Source organism: Anoplopoma fimbria, chromosome 11 (assembly GCF_027596085.1).
Source record: "Anoplopoma fimbria isolate UVic2021 breed Golden Eagle Sablefish chromosome 11, Afim_UVic_2022, whole genome shotgun sequence".
NCBI lineage: Eukaryota > Metazoa > Chordata > Actinopteri > Perciformes > Anoplopomatidae > Anoplopoma > Anoplopoma fimbria.
Window position 1 is genome coordinate 21,980,390 of NC_072459.1, and position 15,998 is coordinate 21,996,387.

Below are 15,998 nucleotides of genomic sequence, written 5' to 3' on the forward strand. Positions count from 1 at the left end.
AATTTTGTGAAGCTGATTGAACTAGCAGTTTGTATTGGTGACCCTGCTGATCTCAGCACACCTGTAGTCCTACTGCTCCCTCTTCAGGACAGAGTGCAGACTAACCTCTAATGTATCATCCTCTACAGTATTAAGTGTCTTCAGAGTTACAGAAGTAAACAATTGTCCACTTACATCATCTGATACTCAGTATGTGCTGAATGTCACCACAGCAATCAATAACAGTCTGTTAAAAGAAAGCGTTGTTAGTCATTTACAGTTTATTACTGAATGTATGAAAAGAGAGCGACAACAATCACCAGTGTCATTAGATAAAGTGCACTTCATAGAAGCAGTCTCGTAACCTGTGAGACTCAGTGGAAGCCTACAGACCAATTACATCACATCCTACTCAGTAATGCATATGATGATTCACAAGTTACAGGCTTAGTAATGCACATTGTGACAACTATAGCACACACGATAATGCACACCATGACTCAATAAATATATAGATATATGTATAGATACATAGCTGTGCTAGCAATGGAATATGAACACATTTTGGCTCACACTTATATTACAAAGCATGCTGCTGTTCAATATAAAACTAAATACACAAATACACATATGTGCAAAAAGGTGTTGACTGAGAAGTTACCCAACGACGTGTAAGTTACAGGCAAACGTATCTCACATTCTGGCAGTGTTCAAGTTACAATAAGAGGCTTTAGTGGCTTGGTTCCACTCACTGGACCATTTTGGCAATAATCATTACGTTGTCAGGAGTTTCTTGATGTTAGACTGTGAGACGCATCATCACCAAAGTCAAATGAATTGTTTCGGGATAGACACTTATGCGCTTTCTTGCCGAGAGTAAGACGAGAAGATTGATACCAATATCATGGCTGTACGGTTAAATGTGAAGCATCAGCAAGCAGCCTGTTAGCTTAGCTTAGCACAAAGGCTTAAAATAAGGAGAACAAGCTAGCCCAGCTCTCTCCGAAGGCTGTGAAGTTCACTTATTAACGTACCAAAAAACAGTCCAACACATTTTTGTTTTTGAGATATAACATGTTAGTTCCTAGCTATATGGCTTTACAAGTGCTGGAAGGCAGATTGTATCAACTTTGACAGAGCCAGGCTAGCTGTTTGTTCACTGTTTCCAGTCTTTGTGCTAAACTAAGCTCACTGGCTGCTGGCGTTAGCTTCATATTTACAACACAGACATCTCTTGGCAAGAAAGTGAATTATAATTAAAGATAAAATAGAAATCATTTCCCAAATTGCCGCACTAGTCCTGCGGTGTTTACGACTTAAGAACAGGTGGAAAAAGTTCTGACAGGTTTAGTTTCTTTGTCAGGATCATTTTTCTAAGAGTTTGTTGTTGGTATACTAATTTCAGCCACAGGAGGCTGAGGTGCACCGCTACCCCATGTTCTCAATAGGAATAATAGCGTTTATGTTTTCTTCCAGTTTTAATTTCTCCATACACTCTAAACACAAGGTATTGTTTGTTAGGCAGATATGTAAGTCAGAACTCACCTGGAAGAAAACACTATTAGTCCTGCTGAGGACATGTAGTGGTGCATGCCATTTATTTTCCCACCTGTTTGACAGATGAAACTTTTTTTTAAAGAACTTAAGACACCACTTGTTTGGCTCTTCTTAAGTCATAAACAGACAGAAAACAATTAAGATCAGTCTAAGAGAATTGATCACCAGAAAAAAAAATCTCACTTGCCTCTCAGGGCCTGTGTACAACCATCTTCGTTTTACTATTTAAATGTAATTATCGTGCCGTATGAAATAGTGTCATGATTTCCTATAAAGCACCAACAAGACACCAGACACATTTTGAACTGAGACAAACTTGAGGCAGACTTCTAGATGGTTCAAAGATTGTGCAGTTTTCTAAAACATACTAGGATTAATAAACAAAATATAAAGTAATATCATCCTCTGGTACTCTGAAATCTATTTCAAAATGAAAAATCACAGTGTCCACTTGAAATCTGGGAGCAGCTGGGACTGAGAGATTTGGCAGTGATCCCTGGAGTGAGGCCAAGACAAAGGGCACAAAGGAAAGGAAAGGAAACGAGATGGAGAGAGAACGCTGGATGAGAAAATGCGGTGAGAGTATCACATCAGTTACACCATCACTTTTTTTCAGATGCATATTTACATTCCCTTTATACTTTGACGTTGTTCTCTGGAATAGTGAGCAGCAGGAAAACACACCAAACTATACAGGACGTGAAATTAAATAAAATATGCGTACTGATTATTTCTAGTCACTTATACGTAGATCTAATATTCATGATGTAAACACACTGAGTAAATGCTGTGCACCTGGATTTACACATTACATCGTATGATCAGCACACGGCAACGCCAGTGTTTAAATACTTTATGTTCGTGTCAAAGGTTGGCGTGTATTATTTTGTACTATACATACACTTATTGCCGTCAGCCTAAGTTTAAGAGAGAATGTCGTTCATTTTCCTCTATCCTCCCTTCAGGATCATCCCCTCAAGGATCTGCGGCCCGTTAAAGTTGTAGAACGAGTGAAAGAAAGTGATGTGTAAGCATACTTTGCTCTCTGTCTTACGTACAGTGTTCTCTGCTTCATTTGTTCCAGGACTTTCCCTCGGCAGACAGCCGCTGGTTCAGCCGACAGAGCTGCCGAAGGAAGCCATCGTTGGGTCCGATCTCTCGTTTCCGCCGCACCGTGGCCAGAGCGGTGTGGACGTCCATGTTCTGGCGAAGCATCAGGTAGGCTATGACCAAGGTGGGCGAGCGGCTGTAGCCTTCCCTGCAATGAACGTACACTTTACCTGTAGAGGACAAGAAAAGCAACCAAGGTCAGTCAAACAGTTTATCTGAAATATTACTATTATTAATATTATTAGGGCTTCATTTTTGGGGGATAGTGGAAAAAACTCAAAACACAACCTAGCCGTATCACCTAGAAAAGTTGCTACGGCGCTACATGTTAGCAAACCAGTGCCTATACCTACAGCAGACACTGAGGAACATTATACACAACTATATAACTCATGTGTATGTCCTGTGTCTGACTATGTTTCCGGTGTTTGGGGTTTTGGTGAGCACACAAGTTGCAACACTGTGCACCACAGAGCGATTAGATCATTCTTGGGAGTTAACATCAACATCAGTTTTGGCCATTACTGGGGACATGGGTTGGGAATCACCAAAGATCCGACATAAATGTCAAATGCTTCGACTTTGGAACAGACTTGTGAACATGTCAGATCAGAGACTTAAAAAAAAGATATTTCATTTAGACATTTTGCATGGCCATCCATGGGCTAAGGGTTTGAAATCTCTGTTTTATATGATTGACCTGTCTTTCATTTTTCAGAACAGGTTACTTTGTAATATTCAGGATATTAGGACCAAACTGTTTCTTATGCATAAAGAAAAATGGTCAGTTGACATATGGTGTAAACCAAAGTTACGAACTTATTGTCTCATAAAAAACAACTATAATTCAGAACTTTATGTTAAGTATAATTTAAACAAAAGACAAAGATCCCTATGTGCACAGTTACGCTCAGGAACATTACCATTAGCCCTAGAGACCAGTAGGTTTCATTCCACTCCAGAGGAGGACAGAATCTGTTTGTTGTGTGAGCTCGGGGAAATTGAAAATGAGGTGCACTTTTTGTTTTACTGTCCTGTTTACGAGGACATAAGGGATGTCCTCTTCAGTAAAATTACTTCCATTTATGTTGATTTCTTTTGGCTGGATGATTACGAAAAACTTGAGTTGTGTTTTAGGAAAGGAACCTTCTTTGTAGCAGTTTTTATTTGCCAGGCCTGGGAGAGAAGGCAGAATGTTTTGTTTAAGATGGAGCGGTGAAGCAACATGTCATCTTGTAATCAAATGTGACCTGATGAGATGTGGATCCACTGCAGCTGTACTGTATGGTGTCTTGTAAACCCATGAGGGTTGGGCACGTTTTTGTGCATGACACGAAAATAAAATAAAAAATCTAATATCTAATATCTTAATATAACTTTAATAATGAACTTCAATTTCAGCCTATATCATTAAGTATAGTTATTCTCCAAACCAAACCATGCATTCCTTTATGTTTTTCCAAACTGGTATTTGATATTCAGTTCATCTCTGCTCTGCTATCCTCTGACCTTTTCCGTTTTTGTACGCCAGCGCCTTCTCAATGAAGTCTGCTGCCTCCTCAAAGAACACGCTGATGTCAAAGTGGTCTGTGTCGCTGGCTGGTACGCCGTGGTAGATGATGCCCGTGCCAGCGTAGAACTCAGTGTTGGTGTTGACGTGCATGAAGGAGTTCCCCTCCGCGGCGTTTAGGATGTGGGTGATGCCCTGACGCTTCAGACGCATCGCGTTCATCGCCACGAACCTGCATCGGATTGGTAAGCAAAACGAATACACAACACAGAGTTTATTTCACACATTCTGCTAACGCTGAGTAAGACATCAAGCAAATTACTAAGTTCTGTTTCTCATAACTGCGTCCAAACCAATGTCTCTTTTGTGGAGCCGTTCACACTCCGACAGAGGTGGTATATGAATGCGATTGGTGCGACACAACTGATAAGCTACAGTAGCGTCCTCTATTTTTGGATTTTCGGGCTCTCAATCCTCTCAACGGTCAACACTGTCAAGACAGCATGCTTTTGGTCAAAGGCGCAAAATGTCACCAAAGTTGAACTCAACATGGAACAGTCCAAAATAAATTTTGCCTCCTCTGTCAGATATTGTGTCGATTCCATTAGAATTGACTGATTTTGACCTTTAGACGTACCCTGTCTGGAAATTTACAAAAGGAAGTACAATATTTAATCTCTTTCAGCTCTATTTAGGTCTACACCATCGTCTGAGAAAAATATCTCACTCTCCACTATGTTCCTCTGATTGGTAAATGCCCACATAGGAATTTAAATAAGTTTGTAACCCAGGCTTTGTTTGAAAAATGTGTCAATATGCCGTTATTTTTTCACTAGGGAATTCACAAAGAACTCACACTAATTGTGCATCCCTTGCAACCGCCATCTGCCTGTCTCAAGGTCATATTCGCAAAATAATTGATGCAAATGATATTGAAGCGCAAACCCGACAATACAGATTTGCAATCTTCCCTTTTTTGCGTCAGATTGCAATTATCCATGTAGCAAAATAAATGTTGCCTTTGCGTCAAGAACCCAATTGGCAGAACAATGGCAGAGAGAAAAAAAACACACACTTAGAGTAACCACCAACTCTGTTACTCTGTTACCGCTGATCTTTGTAAATTAGACTGTTTTTCGCAATGAGGCTCATTTGCATAGAAAGGTGGCATATTACCTCATTTAATTATATGCAAAGAGCACAGAAGCTTGGCAGCCCACTAAGGGACCTTTGCCGATGCTTTGAAAATGACACAGCTTCTTCTTATTTGTGCAGCTATTTGTACGAATTTCGCACAAATAGCCACACAAAAATGTTGCACATGCCATGAACTTATGTGTGAAATCGGTGTGGAGCTGTTTTAATGAAGCTTTAAATAAATCGGATTCAAAGTATTTCAATCACAATGTCTTTCTTCACATGAATCATTATGTCCTCTGAGAACTAAATATATATACAAATGTAATTAGCTACCGCACATAATGAAACTAAATAATAATTACCCCTACACAGACAGCTGTTTTGTTCTAAATGGAAGTTGGGTCTTTACTGAAAATTGTCTTTTCTGCAGCTGTATTCATGAAGTGATGAGGCGTGCTTGAAACAAGCACCTGTCACTAGTCACGCTGTTTACCTGTGGATTGGGAGTGCTTGATTTGATCCACCAGAGCAGGCACAAATCTAATTAAATTAATTGAAGAAGCAGATGTCCTGATTTTGATTGTTACATGTGTTCAGTTGCTTATTTTAAACTGTAGTTCCTAATGAAACTATGTCACAGTTAACTAAATTTAGAAACAAATATGTCACTTCAGTTAACTAAATTTAAAGCTAAAAATACATTCTACAATAAATAATAACATCAATAAATAGTGTAAAGTATATAAAGCAAAGAAAAATGTGTCAAATAATTGAATTAAAAAACAAGCTGCTGTAAATACACTCACTTTTATCTAGTATATAGCTGGCTAACTAACCAGGCTTCCTTATGGGTTTAGATTTGGGACGACTTGGAATTAAATCTTTAATATTTCTGTCACAGTTCTTCCTCCATACTGTCAGTAGTTCCATACTCCCTGTCACTCTGTCTCACTCACCTAATTGGCTCACTCTGTTCACCTGCCTGTCACTCTCTCTCAGTTCACTCCGGCCACTCCCAGTTCCACTTCCAGCTCACAGCCCAGCCCCCTCTCTCTCACCACACTCTCCCTCACTCACCTAATCAGCCTCATGCAGTGCACCTGTCTGCCACGCCCACCTCATCAGCACCATCCCTCTCACCTGCTCACTCTGCTGCACCTACACCCTGCAGTGTAAATGCCCCACTTATTCACACACTCGCTGCCAGATCGTTCGTTGCATTTATGCCAGACCTTCCAGCAAATTCCCGTGGACTGATTTCCCGTTGCCGACCCTGCCTGCCTGTCTGGACTTCCCTGCCTTGCCTGTGCCCCGGTCAACGACTCAGCCTTCTGTCCCCGACCACTGGATTCCCCTACCTTGCCTTTGCCTCGGTTAGCCGCCTTAGCCTTCTGTCCCCGACCACGAGGTTAGCCTCCGCTTCCTCTGGTTTCCGTCTGCCTGATCCCCTGCCTGTTTCCCACTGTGAGTCTGACCCTGCCTGTATGTCTGCTGTGTGTTCAGCTTTGAATAAAGCTCCAGAACTTTATCTGTCTCCTGGTCGTTCTGCTTTTGGGTCCACACCCCATACGTGACAATTTCTTCATATTCTTTCCCCTTTTTCTTTCATACAAATGTTCTGCTCTTTTGCAGGAGGGATCTTCTGCTTTTCACTGTGAACCTCTGGGATTGCTGCAACAGTCGGCGCCTCGCTAAAAATAGTTGCTGCACACTGAATCCAACGTCACGCCTCCACAAAAAAATAAAAGTCTGCCAGGCTTCCAGACTACACAGTGGAGCCAGATGCATCAAAACAGAAAAGCGCCAGCTCTGAGAGAACAGTGCGTGGGTGCATCGTGCTCTCTTAACGAGGCCTTACAGAGCTGTTGATGTATTTGTGAGGACACTTGCTCCAATATCACAGACACAATTGTTTCTGCTCTGTCCATTAGGACTCCTTTAGGAAGGCAGCTAAATAAATGAGGCGCCAGAGAGTATATCTCCTGATATACACTGCCATGACTCACTGTGAAGGGGAAAAAGAACCATTTCTCTTTTAAAGCTTTTAGATCCCACCATTTAATATTTAGAACAGCCATTTGCTCGTAGGCCTGAAATATACAGTACTCCAAGCTTGACTTGATACGTAAGCAGATGTTGAAGAGCTGCGATCGACTTGAACGTGGCGTCAGTGACTGGAGAAAGACCGTTGATATTTGAACTAAACACCCAAATAAAATTATAATACATTTTTATCTACCGTCCCTCTCAGGGCTGTAAATACAGACAGTGCAGGCAAAGCGTTGGGAGGCTCCTGAAGTTAAGGGCCTGATAGAGAGTGCAGGCCCTCCATCAATATATTGTAATGGGTGGAGAACAAAGCAAACCCATCTCTGTTATGGTTTTATTTTATTTTGTAAAATAGTCAATAGTGATCTATAAAACATGCTCATGCCACATAAACTATAAAAAATATAAATAAATGACTAAAACCTATTCAATGAAATTAATAATCTGTTATTTTTCTAGGTATGTCTTTCATGGAATGATGACTGATGGGTAATATGTATGTTGTCAATTTTGAGTTCTATTATATCATGTGACGAGATAATAGGATGTAAGGTGGCTAGTTTATGGTGCAAAATCTGTCAAGACTGACAAGCTGAGCACATCTTTGAGCAGTCAGGCCTTTCAAACAGAAAAGTGTCGGTAAATGGCTGAAGGAACTAAGAAAGAAAAATGGTTCCTACATGAACCTGCTTGCAACAAGGTCTGTGGATAATCTTGAGAAACCTAGTTATGATTTCTGGAAAGAGACATTGCTGTTTTTTGCAAATGTGCCGCCTTGAACCAGTTTAATGGGACAAGATGGCACAAACCGAGTGCCATCGTGTCCCATAATACTGGAGAGACGGCAGACATCTGTATGGCCAAAAATCTCCAAAACTAGGCAATTATCACCAAAACAATCTAGACTGATAAATAGCATTGCATGTTTTTACTATGTATCTTGTGTGCACTTTACCCTATTCAATTCAGTTTATTTTGTATAGCCCAAAATTACAAATTTGCCTCAGAGGGCTTTACAATCTGTACACATGCGACATCCTCTGTCCTTCCCTATGCTGCTGTAATCCTGCAAATTTCCCCGCTGCGGGACTAATAAAGGATTATCTTATCTCTTATCTTATCTAAGAGGAAAAACATGGATGTTTTGATTTTGGGGGTGAACTGTCCCTTTAACTTCAGCAGACATACAAAGTCAGACATGTTAATGCAGAGATTGAATTGCAGAGCACTCAAATCAACGGGGACACTAACAGGTTAAAGCACACCAGCTATTTTTGGATCCTCCTCCATCTGTGCCAGCTCTGTCTTCTCTGCTTTGCTCTACTTTGCCTCCTCAGTCTCTTTCTGTCTGACACCTTCATGATCTGATGGCAGACAGTCAGTCTGGAACGGGAAAATAAAGTGTAATCTCTACATATTTACATAAAACCTATGTTAAATAAAAAGCAGACAGTACTTATGATACAGCAGTGAGATCCTGAACACCAGACTGTGGATCATGGCATTCATTATTCATAGATTACCTAGATGGTTCTAGAGGCTCTGTGAACAGACACGCTGCACTTTAAATAGTCTCTTAAATGATTTCAATGGTGATCCCTTTCTGCAGGTCAATCTATTTGTGGTATAACATAATATTAACCCATTCAGACATGTAGTTTTGCTGCAGTTGTCCTATAATATCAATGTCACCACCGCATTAATATAATGTAATAGGATCATTAATGGTTATTAAATAGGAATGTGTTGTTTTAATTGCTATCAAAGGCAAACTCGTCTTTGGGGGTTGTTATAGAGCGAGATGTTGGGGTAATACCATGTGTTATAGGACAATGGGAGTAATGGAACTCACGCGTTGCCCACGTAGATCCGCGGGTAGACTTCGTGGAAGTGTTTGGTCGGCCAGCTGTACAAGCCGCTGTCATCCGTCAGCAGGTCATTGAGTTGCTGGAGAGTCACCTCGAAACTGGGCATGTTGTCGAGCCGCTCCGGAGACGACGCCTTCACCTGTTGGCTGTGTTTGTTCTTCATGGCCGAAGACTGGAGAGGGACCGTCGCCTCCAGCAGGATAGGAAAAAAAACAGACAGGTAAAGGGAGAATGAATGCGGCAGACAGGTGTCGGTTTACCGGTCCGGTGGAGTGACGGCGGCTCGACAGTGTGAGATGATACTCTGTGTTTGGAAAAGCGAGACCTGCATGCAGGGCCGGTCTGCACTTTTAGGGGGGCCGAGCTCGGTTGTTCCCACCCAAGGGGGTCCGAGACAATGAAATAAATCAAAAAGAAAACTATATATTTGGGTGATATTTGGTTTAATAGCAGTATTGCATTTGAAATGACCCTCTTCATTACATTACATTACATTACAGTCATTTAGCAGACGCTTTTATCCAAAGCGACTTACAGTCAGTAGTATATTACATATCATTCACCCATTCACACACTGATGACAGGCTACCATGCAAGGTGCCGCCATCAGACTCTAACTAACATTCATCATCCAGTCCACACCGATGGCAAGCCTTCAGGAGCAACTTGGGGTTAAGTGTCTTGCCCAAGGACACATCGACTGCCGAAGCCGGGTATCGAACCACCGACCCTCTGATTGGAGAGCTACCTTGCTCTCCACTACGCCACAGCTGCCCCTTCATTGACATCTTCATTTTAGATATTCTGTTTATCTTCTAAATATCGCCTGACATCATAGGCTTTAACTTGCTCCACTCTACTCTTATAACACTGGCACTAAGTATGAAGTCATGGCAACACATCACCCATTGACGTTAACATTTTGTTAGATTCAGGTGGATACTCTGGTCTCTCATGTTTGGCAGACATCAGCAGACATTCGCAAAAATTCAACCCCCTCCCCCCCTTAATGAAAATCCATTAGAGTGGAGGTCAATGTCAGACTATAGAGCAAAACAAATAGAAAATTCTGTCTGATATCAGGAAACCTCCATGCAGCACCCCAAAATGTCATAATATGTATAGCCTACTGTCTGCATATGACATAAATGAACTAATGTAAACAATGAATTAAGTAAGTTAATTGGTTATATGTATTTGACCAAGTAGCTTTCACTGCATGGCCTCATTTGAGTTCCGTTGGTTTTGTCAAACTGTGTTGAAGGCTGAAATATATCATCACTACTCTGTTCCTAACTCCCTACTGAGCACATGGAAAGGTCCCATTTTTATATGTTTCAAATGTCAAAAATGTTCAAAAACAGAAAATGGAATTGAACAATTCTTCTTGTGTCACCATCGACTCGTCTTCCATGCACCCACCTTAACATTTGCATAAATGTATTAATCAAACAAATACCAAATTATGGTGGAATGGTTTTTTTATGCTCTACCTCCACTACACAGATATAATTCACCTGTAATGTATTACATATTTATTATGGAGATCATAAGCCCTACTATTGAACTAATGTAAATGTGTGCATAAACGCATGATCAATGGTTAATGGGGAACTCCATTGATGGAACATTGCATTTCCACAATTACGGTGGGTTCACAAGAGACAAAAGAATGCTTTGACTGTGCAAGAGATGGTTTTTATTGATGAACAGAAATATTTAAGTTGACAACTGCTCTTCCAATAGGCCTTCAAGAAAGTAAAATAAAATCTAAAGTGCAAATGCTGCAGTAGAGCACAAGTTAGTGAGAGAAAGTTATCCTCCATCGAAGCCTCCTGATGTGAAGAATGACTCTGAGAGTTGGCTGCCTTAGCGATTTTATATGTCGCACCCTTCCTGCCACCACTCACAAGTAAAAAGCTTTATTAGAAGAACAAGACCAGGAGGAGTAACAGGAGAGATGGCACACCGGTTTACCACAGTATGTGAGCACGATATGGTCAGCTCGTAATGCCAGACCAGCTGGAACCATCTGGGGAACTTTGTGATCCATGTTTTGTCCTCATTAGCAAATCTATATGAGCCTTGAGGTTCCCTGGGCTGCTCCTCTGACTATTTATTAACCAATTTTAACAATAAAAAACATCTTCAGGAAGTAACTTTTTGCAAATTTACAAAGAAAAATATTTCTCAATAAGAGCTATAACTTTATGATATCTTAGCATCTTTACATTGCCAATTGGATCGGTGAGCCATGATGACTAAAAGTGTCACTTCAAATAAAAGATTTCCTGCAAGTGCCGCGTAACTCCTCCTCATCTCCACCTTCTGGAAGCTCAGAATGACAACTACTTAGTAATTAGGATAGTAGCTCAGATAGCAGATTCCCAGCATGCGCTAAGCTACGGTTGCTAGGCAATACGAGCTTTAAGAAACATCAGGCTGCCTCCCTCTCTAGCACATCTCCGGTAGCATTTTTGCTGCTCGGCAGCGTAATATTTTCAGGAAGCTGTCAATCTTGTGGGAGTCGCGGCGGAAGCAGGACAACAGGAAATTGAAGTTGATCAATTTGGAAATCCTGTCCTGGCCTATGTCGTTGCCTCCCATGTAGGGCAGTGAGGAGATGGTCTGAGCTTCTGGACCCATCTGGGAGAGAAAGGAGGCAGGGAAAGTGAGTCAGGGGGATTGGGATATGAAGGAAAACCACAAATAATAAAATATTTGCATTGTATGTTTCCGCAAACCACGGGTACGTAAGACCTCAATGCGTTTCACATCAACATACACATCAATCTACATTAGCGTCATAGTGGCTTAACCACTTATACCACTCAATTATCTCAATTATGGTTAGGTTCCTGCGACATAACTACCTGGTAAGGTTTAGTAAAAGACTGTGATTTTGGTTTAATAAACTGCTACTTCTGGTTTCACATGGGACACGAACACCAGTCTCCATGGTGAAATTCACATGTTTGACCCACCGACCTCCTTTGGAGTTACACAGGCTTTACTTAAACGTATTTATGATACCTCAAAAACAGATCTAATTTGGGAGAAAGTATATTCAAACAAAAAGTGATTGACAAAGCAGTTTTGCTGAATGGAAACATAGGTTTCAGCAAACCAGGCTGAGGAAAACTGTCTTTCTATTAATATTATTTTTTAAAAAAGCCCCTTTTTCGACTGGGGGATTTTCCCCAGGGCCTCTGAAACTTTTGAGAAAAAACCATCAAACACTAAACAGATGGTCTACTCCGGACTTAATGATGAGTTCTGTAGCGTAAAAGCATTTTGAGTGGTCTGAAGACTAGGAAGGCCCTATACAAGTACAAGTCGATTTACCTTTACCATTTACAATGACATTTTCTATCCCTCCATTTCCTTGATTACATCCAACGTGCATTAGTCAATACTATATACCAGTAAATGCCATTTTCAGTGAGCTATAACCTAGATTTTTGCGGTACGCGTACATGAGCCGATTAATCTTTGCAAGCCCTTAGACCAGAATGGACACAGACAACAACGGGCTGAAGGAACCTTTTTGTTCGTTGAGAAGTTCTCCCCGGCACCCAAACTACCAGGAACTTCCAGCAAACCGAAACACAGCTAATGAATGCAAGAACAAAACAATATGTATGTCTTCCCAGACTTGCACACCTTGCCAGATAGGATATTCAGGCCGTCTCCCAGGGTCTTGGAGTGCTCCTGCAGCTCCTGGATCTTGTTGGATATGGCACTTTGAGCTGGGTGAGGCAGGGTGTTGGCAGAGGTGGACAGAACCACCAGGGGATCCTCCCAGGCTTGGAGCAAGGAGCGAGCCAGTGACAACAGGTCTGACTCCTGGAGGAGGAGCCAAACAGATGATCGTAAGATAATAAACAAGCTGAAAGGTAACTGGTAAGACAAGAGATTGAAAAGGAATTCAACCCATTCTCACTCACAACTCGACGCATACTAGGCAACAGAAACACTTTGTTAGGTTTAGTAAAAGATCGTGGTTTCGGTTTTACAAGAACATTTGTTACGTAATGTTGGTTACAAAGACTATGTGACGTATCTACGTTCTTAACTACTTACGTAAGTTGAAAATCTAGAAATGCGTATTCATGCTGTTATTCTGGAATCAGGTAGATTTTTGCAAAACCCGTTCAAATAATCGTTTGATCGCAACTGGGTCTCTAAAATAAATCGTGTCTTATTTGTTATATAACCCACATATTTATTGTTTTGATCTTTCGAATTGGCAACCCAATTTCTTTCCCCTTTTCAGAACCCCTACAATGATCGCTCCAGTTGTTTGGGTGGGAGCTGAGATAGCTCAGCTATAACGTTACTCAAGTCTCGACTGATATCACAACGACTCGATGAGTTCGTCTTCCAAGGAGATATGACAATCAGAAACATTGCATACACATACAGTAACTCACTGATACTTGAAGAGCTTGTTCCTTGTCGTTGGGCGTCTGCAGAGAGGAGGTGTGGCACATTGAGGGGCGTGGCATGATCACCCGGCCAATAGGGGGAAGTGAGAGTCCTGCAGGGAGGGTGGTCAGAGGATGATTATTATATTGTCTCATGTCTTATTTCATTCCCTCTTTGCTGAATATGTGACAAAGCTAGACATGCATGCTAGTATGATGGGTATAACCCAATTCCACCCCAGGGCAATCAAGAAGCCAAGAGCCCGGATACTGACCAGGTCCTGGGTGAGAGTCGTGCTGAGGGAGTGCAGTTTGTCAGAGCGCTGAGAGGCTCGGTCGAGCAGGTCACTGATGGGGATGGCACTGCATACTGCCACCATACACAACACTACTGAGCACAGAGAAGAGACAGAGATTACATTCAGAGATTACATTCAGTCTCTCAAATTGTTTCTTCTCTTACATGGTCACTTTATCAATACGATAATATATGCCTAGACAGCGAAATAGGTTCGCTAATCCTAATAGCCATAACATATTATCATGATATTTCAGCATCTTTTACACCTTTTCATTGTATTTTTTCTGAAGGATCTAATGAGTGACTGATGAATGAATGAGTTTTGTTAGATGAAAAAGACGAATTACTAAATCTTTTAGTGTGAAATAAGATGGCGGACCGATACGAGATGTCAGAGGGTTGATATAGATACCAATCTTTTAGTTTAAGTTTTAAAAATCCAATATCGGAACATCTCAGTAGCTGAAGGGTTACAGCGCATGCTACGAAATCGCAATGTCCCCAGTTCTATTCAAGCCGCACGACTTTTGTCATAACCCTCTTTCTCTCAACATTTCCCGTCTGCCTCATCTGTCCAATAAAGGCGAGAAACGCAAATATATTTGCCAATATTCTTTTTTAGTTTTACATAAACACATAATAGCAACAAATATTTGTGTTGAGCGTCACTTAAATCTGGTTGTTAAATCTATATATATTATATGTGATTAATATTTGTACTAAACAGGACATTTTACAGTGTAAAAATAAAAATTTCTACTGCAATTTCTTGTTATTTCTCCTACACATATACTGTATCCTTGATGAGCTAATGTCGATATAAGGGCTCGGATGATTTATCATCCGGACGCAATGTTTCAAACCTTAGATTTGAACAGGAGCAAATTTATTAGAAATCTATTAATATTGTAAAATTAGATGCATTTCTTATTTTTTTGGGTGTACTTTATTGATTCCAGACAAAAATAGAACGCAAAAAACTACATGGATAGATAAAGTAGACAAGCTGAGCTCATCTCACCCGTCATGAAGACTTTTCTTCCATGGGTTCCTCTGCAGTGAGCCATCTTTCTTCTTCTGCTTCCTGTCCGTTAGTCTTTGCTTCTTTATCTCGTCGCTGCTTCTTTCTCCTTCTCCAATTTTGCCTCCATTTTATAGTCCCTTGGCTTCGGCAGTTTGGTTATGCAGCATCGTGTGCTGATTGTTTAGCCCAGTTCATAATGAGAAACATGGTCAAAGAGATTTGAATGTATGCAACAGGAGTGTGTGTGAGTGTGGTGGGCTACGTGGAAAAAGTTGCTCCCAGATCTTAATTAGATGGATGAATAAAAACACTGACGTTCACACGATGTTTGGTAATGACGCTGCGTCTTAATTCAATGATGCTCCATTAATTCATTGGAGCATCATTGGTTGGTTAAAGGGCTGACGACCGTGTTCGACCATGTTAACTGACCTGACCTTTTCATAGTTACAGTGTACCCTCATCTGCTACCTTTGTTCTCAAACCTGTAGGAAAAAACTACACTTAAAATGGTGACATGTCCTCCTGACATATAGTTACAGACCGGCTTCAGCAGTACTTGTCCTTCATCTTAATCCACATCTGTTATATTTCATTGCTGTTTAGTTGTACCATATTGGCTTTTAGTTGTCATAGTAGGATTTTCTTTGAGGGTGTACTCCTGTTGATAATCAAAATCTGCATTTAAGTGTATGTGCATTGAATGGGAACTGATAACGTAACAGACCTGAATTTCTTTTTTGTTCACTAAAATATAAATAACTAATGTACAGTTATTCTATTTTTATTATCTGTTGATAATATTTGAACTATTTTACAGGGCATTTTTTTTATACGGTGTTTATAGTGTTTGGATCCCACAGACCTCACGGCTTCATGGGTAAAAAAAATAAAATAATTAGGATTTTAATGTTTTTTCCTTTTAATGTATTTATTCTCTGGAGATAATAAAACATAATATGGTCATAAATCATTGTTGAATTAAGAGTTTTTTGAGATTTCCTTTGTTTTTGTAGCTGCTAAATTAATTTTT

At 40.6% G+C, this 15,998-nt stretch overlaps 2 protein-coding genes across 3 annotated transcripts; both read right to left on the reverse strand.

Annotated features, from left to right (window-relative positions):
- Window positions 1-2,399: 2,399 nt before the first annotated feature.
- LOC129099119 (dual specificity protein phosphatase 3-like) lies at window positions 2,400-9,319 on the reverse strand. 2 transcript variants are annotated; one of them, XM_054608290.1, is made up of 3 exons: window positions 9,198-9,319; window positions 4,156-4,388; window positions 2,400-2,810 (listed from the first exon to the last, which is right to left on the reverse strand). In XM_054608290.1, the coding sequence occupies exons 1-3, from the start codon at window positions 9,317-9,319 to the stop codon at window positions 2,608-2,610; spliced, it is 558 nt and encodes a 185-aa protein (XP_054464265.1). In that variant the 3' UTR covers window positions 2,400-2,607. The 2 variants fall into 2 exon arrangements, with proteins under 2 accessions (XP_054464265.1, XP_054464266.1); XM_054608291.1 differs by lacking the exon at window positions 9,198-9,319 and adding an exon at window positions 6,374-6,429 and having other exon boundaries at window positions 2,400-2,816.
- A 2,348-nt stretch (window positions 9,320-11,667) lies between these two features.
- Window positions 11,668-15,008, reverse strand: prl (prolactin). The gene is given in 6 exon segments (XM_054607413.1): window positions 11,668-11,859; window positions 12,877-13,059; window positions 13,647-13,744; window positions 13,747-13,753; window positions 13,916-14,028; window positions 14,963-15,008. Coding segments are annotated over 6 exon segments (639 nt in total).
- Window positions 15,009-15,998: the final 990 nt, after the last annotated feature.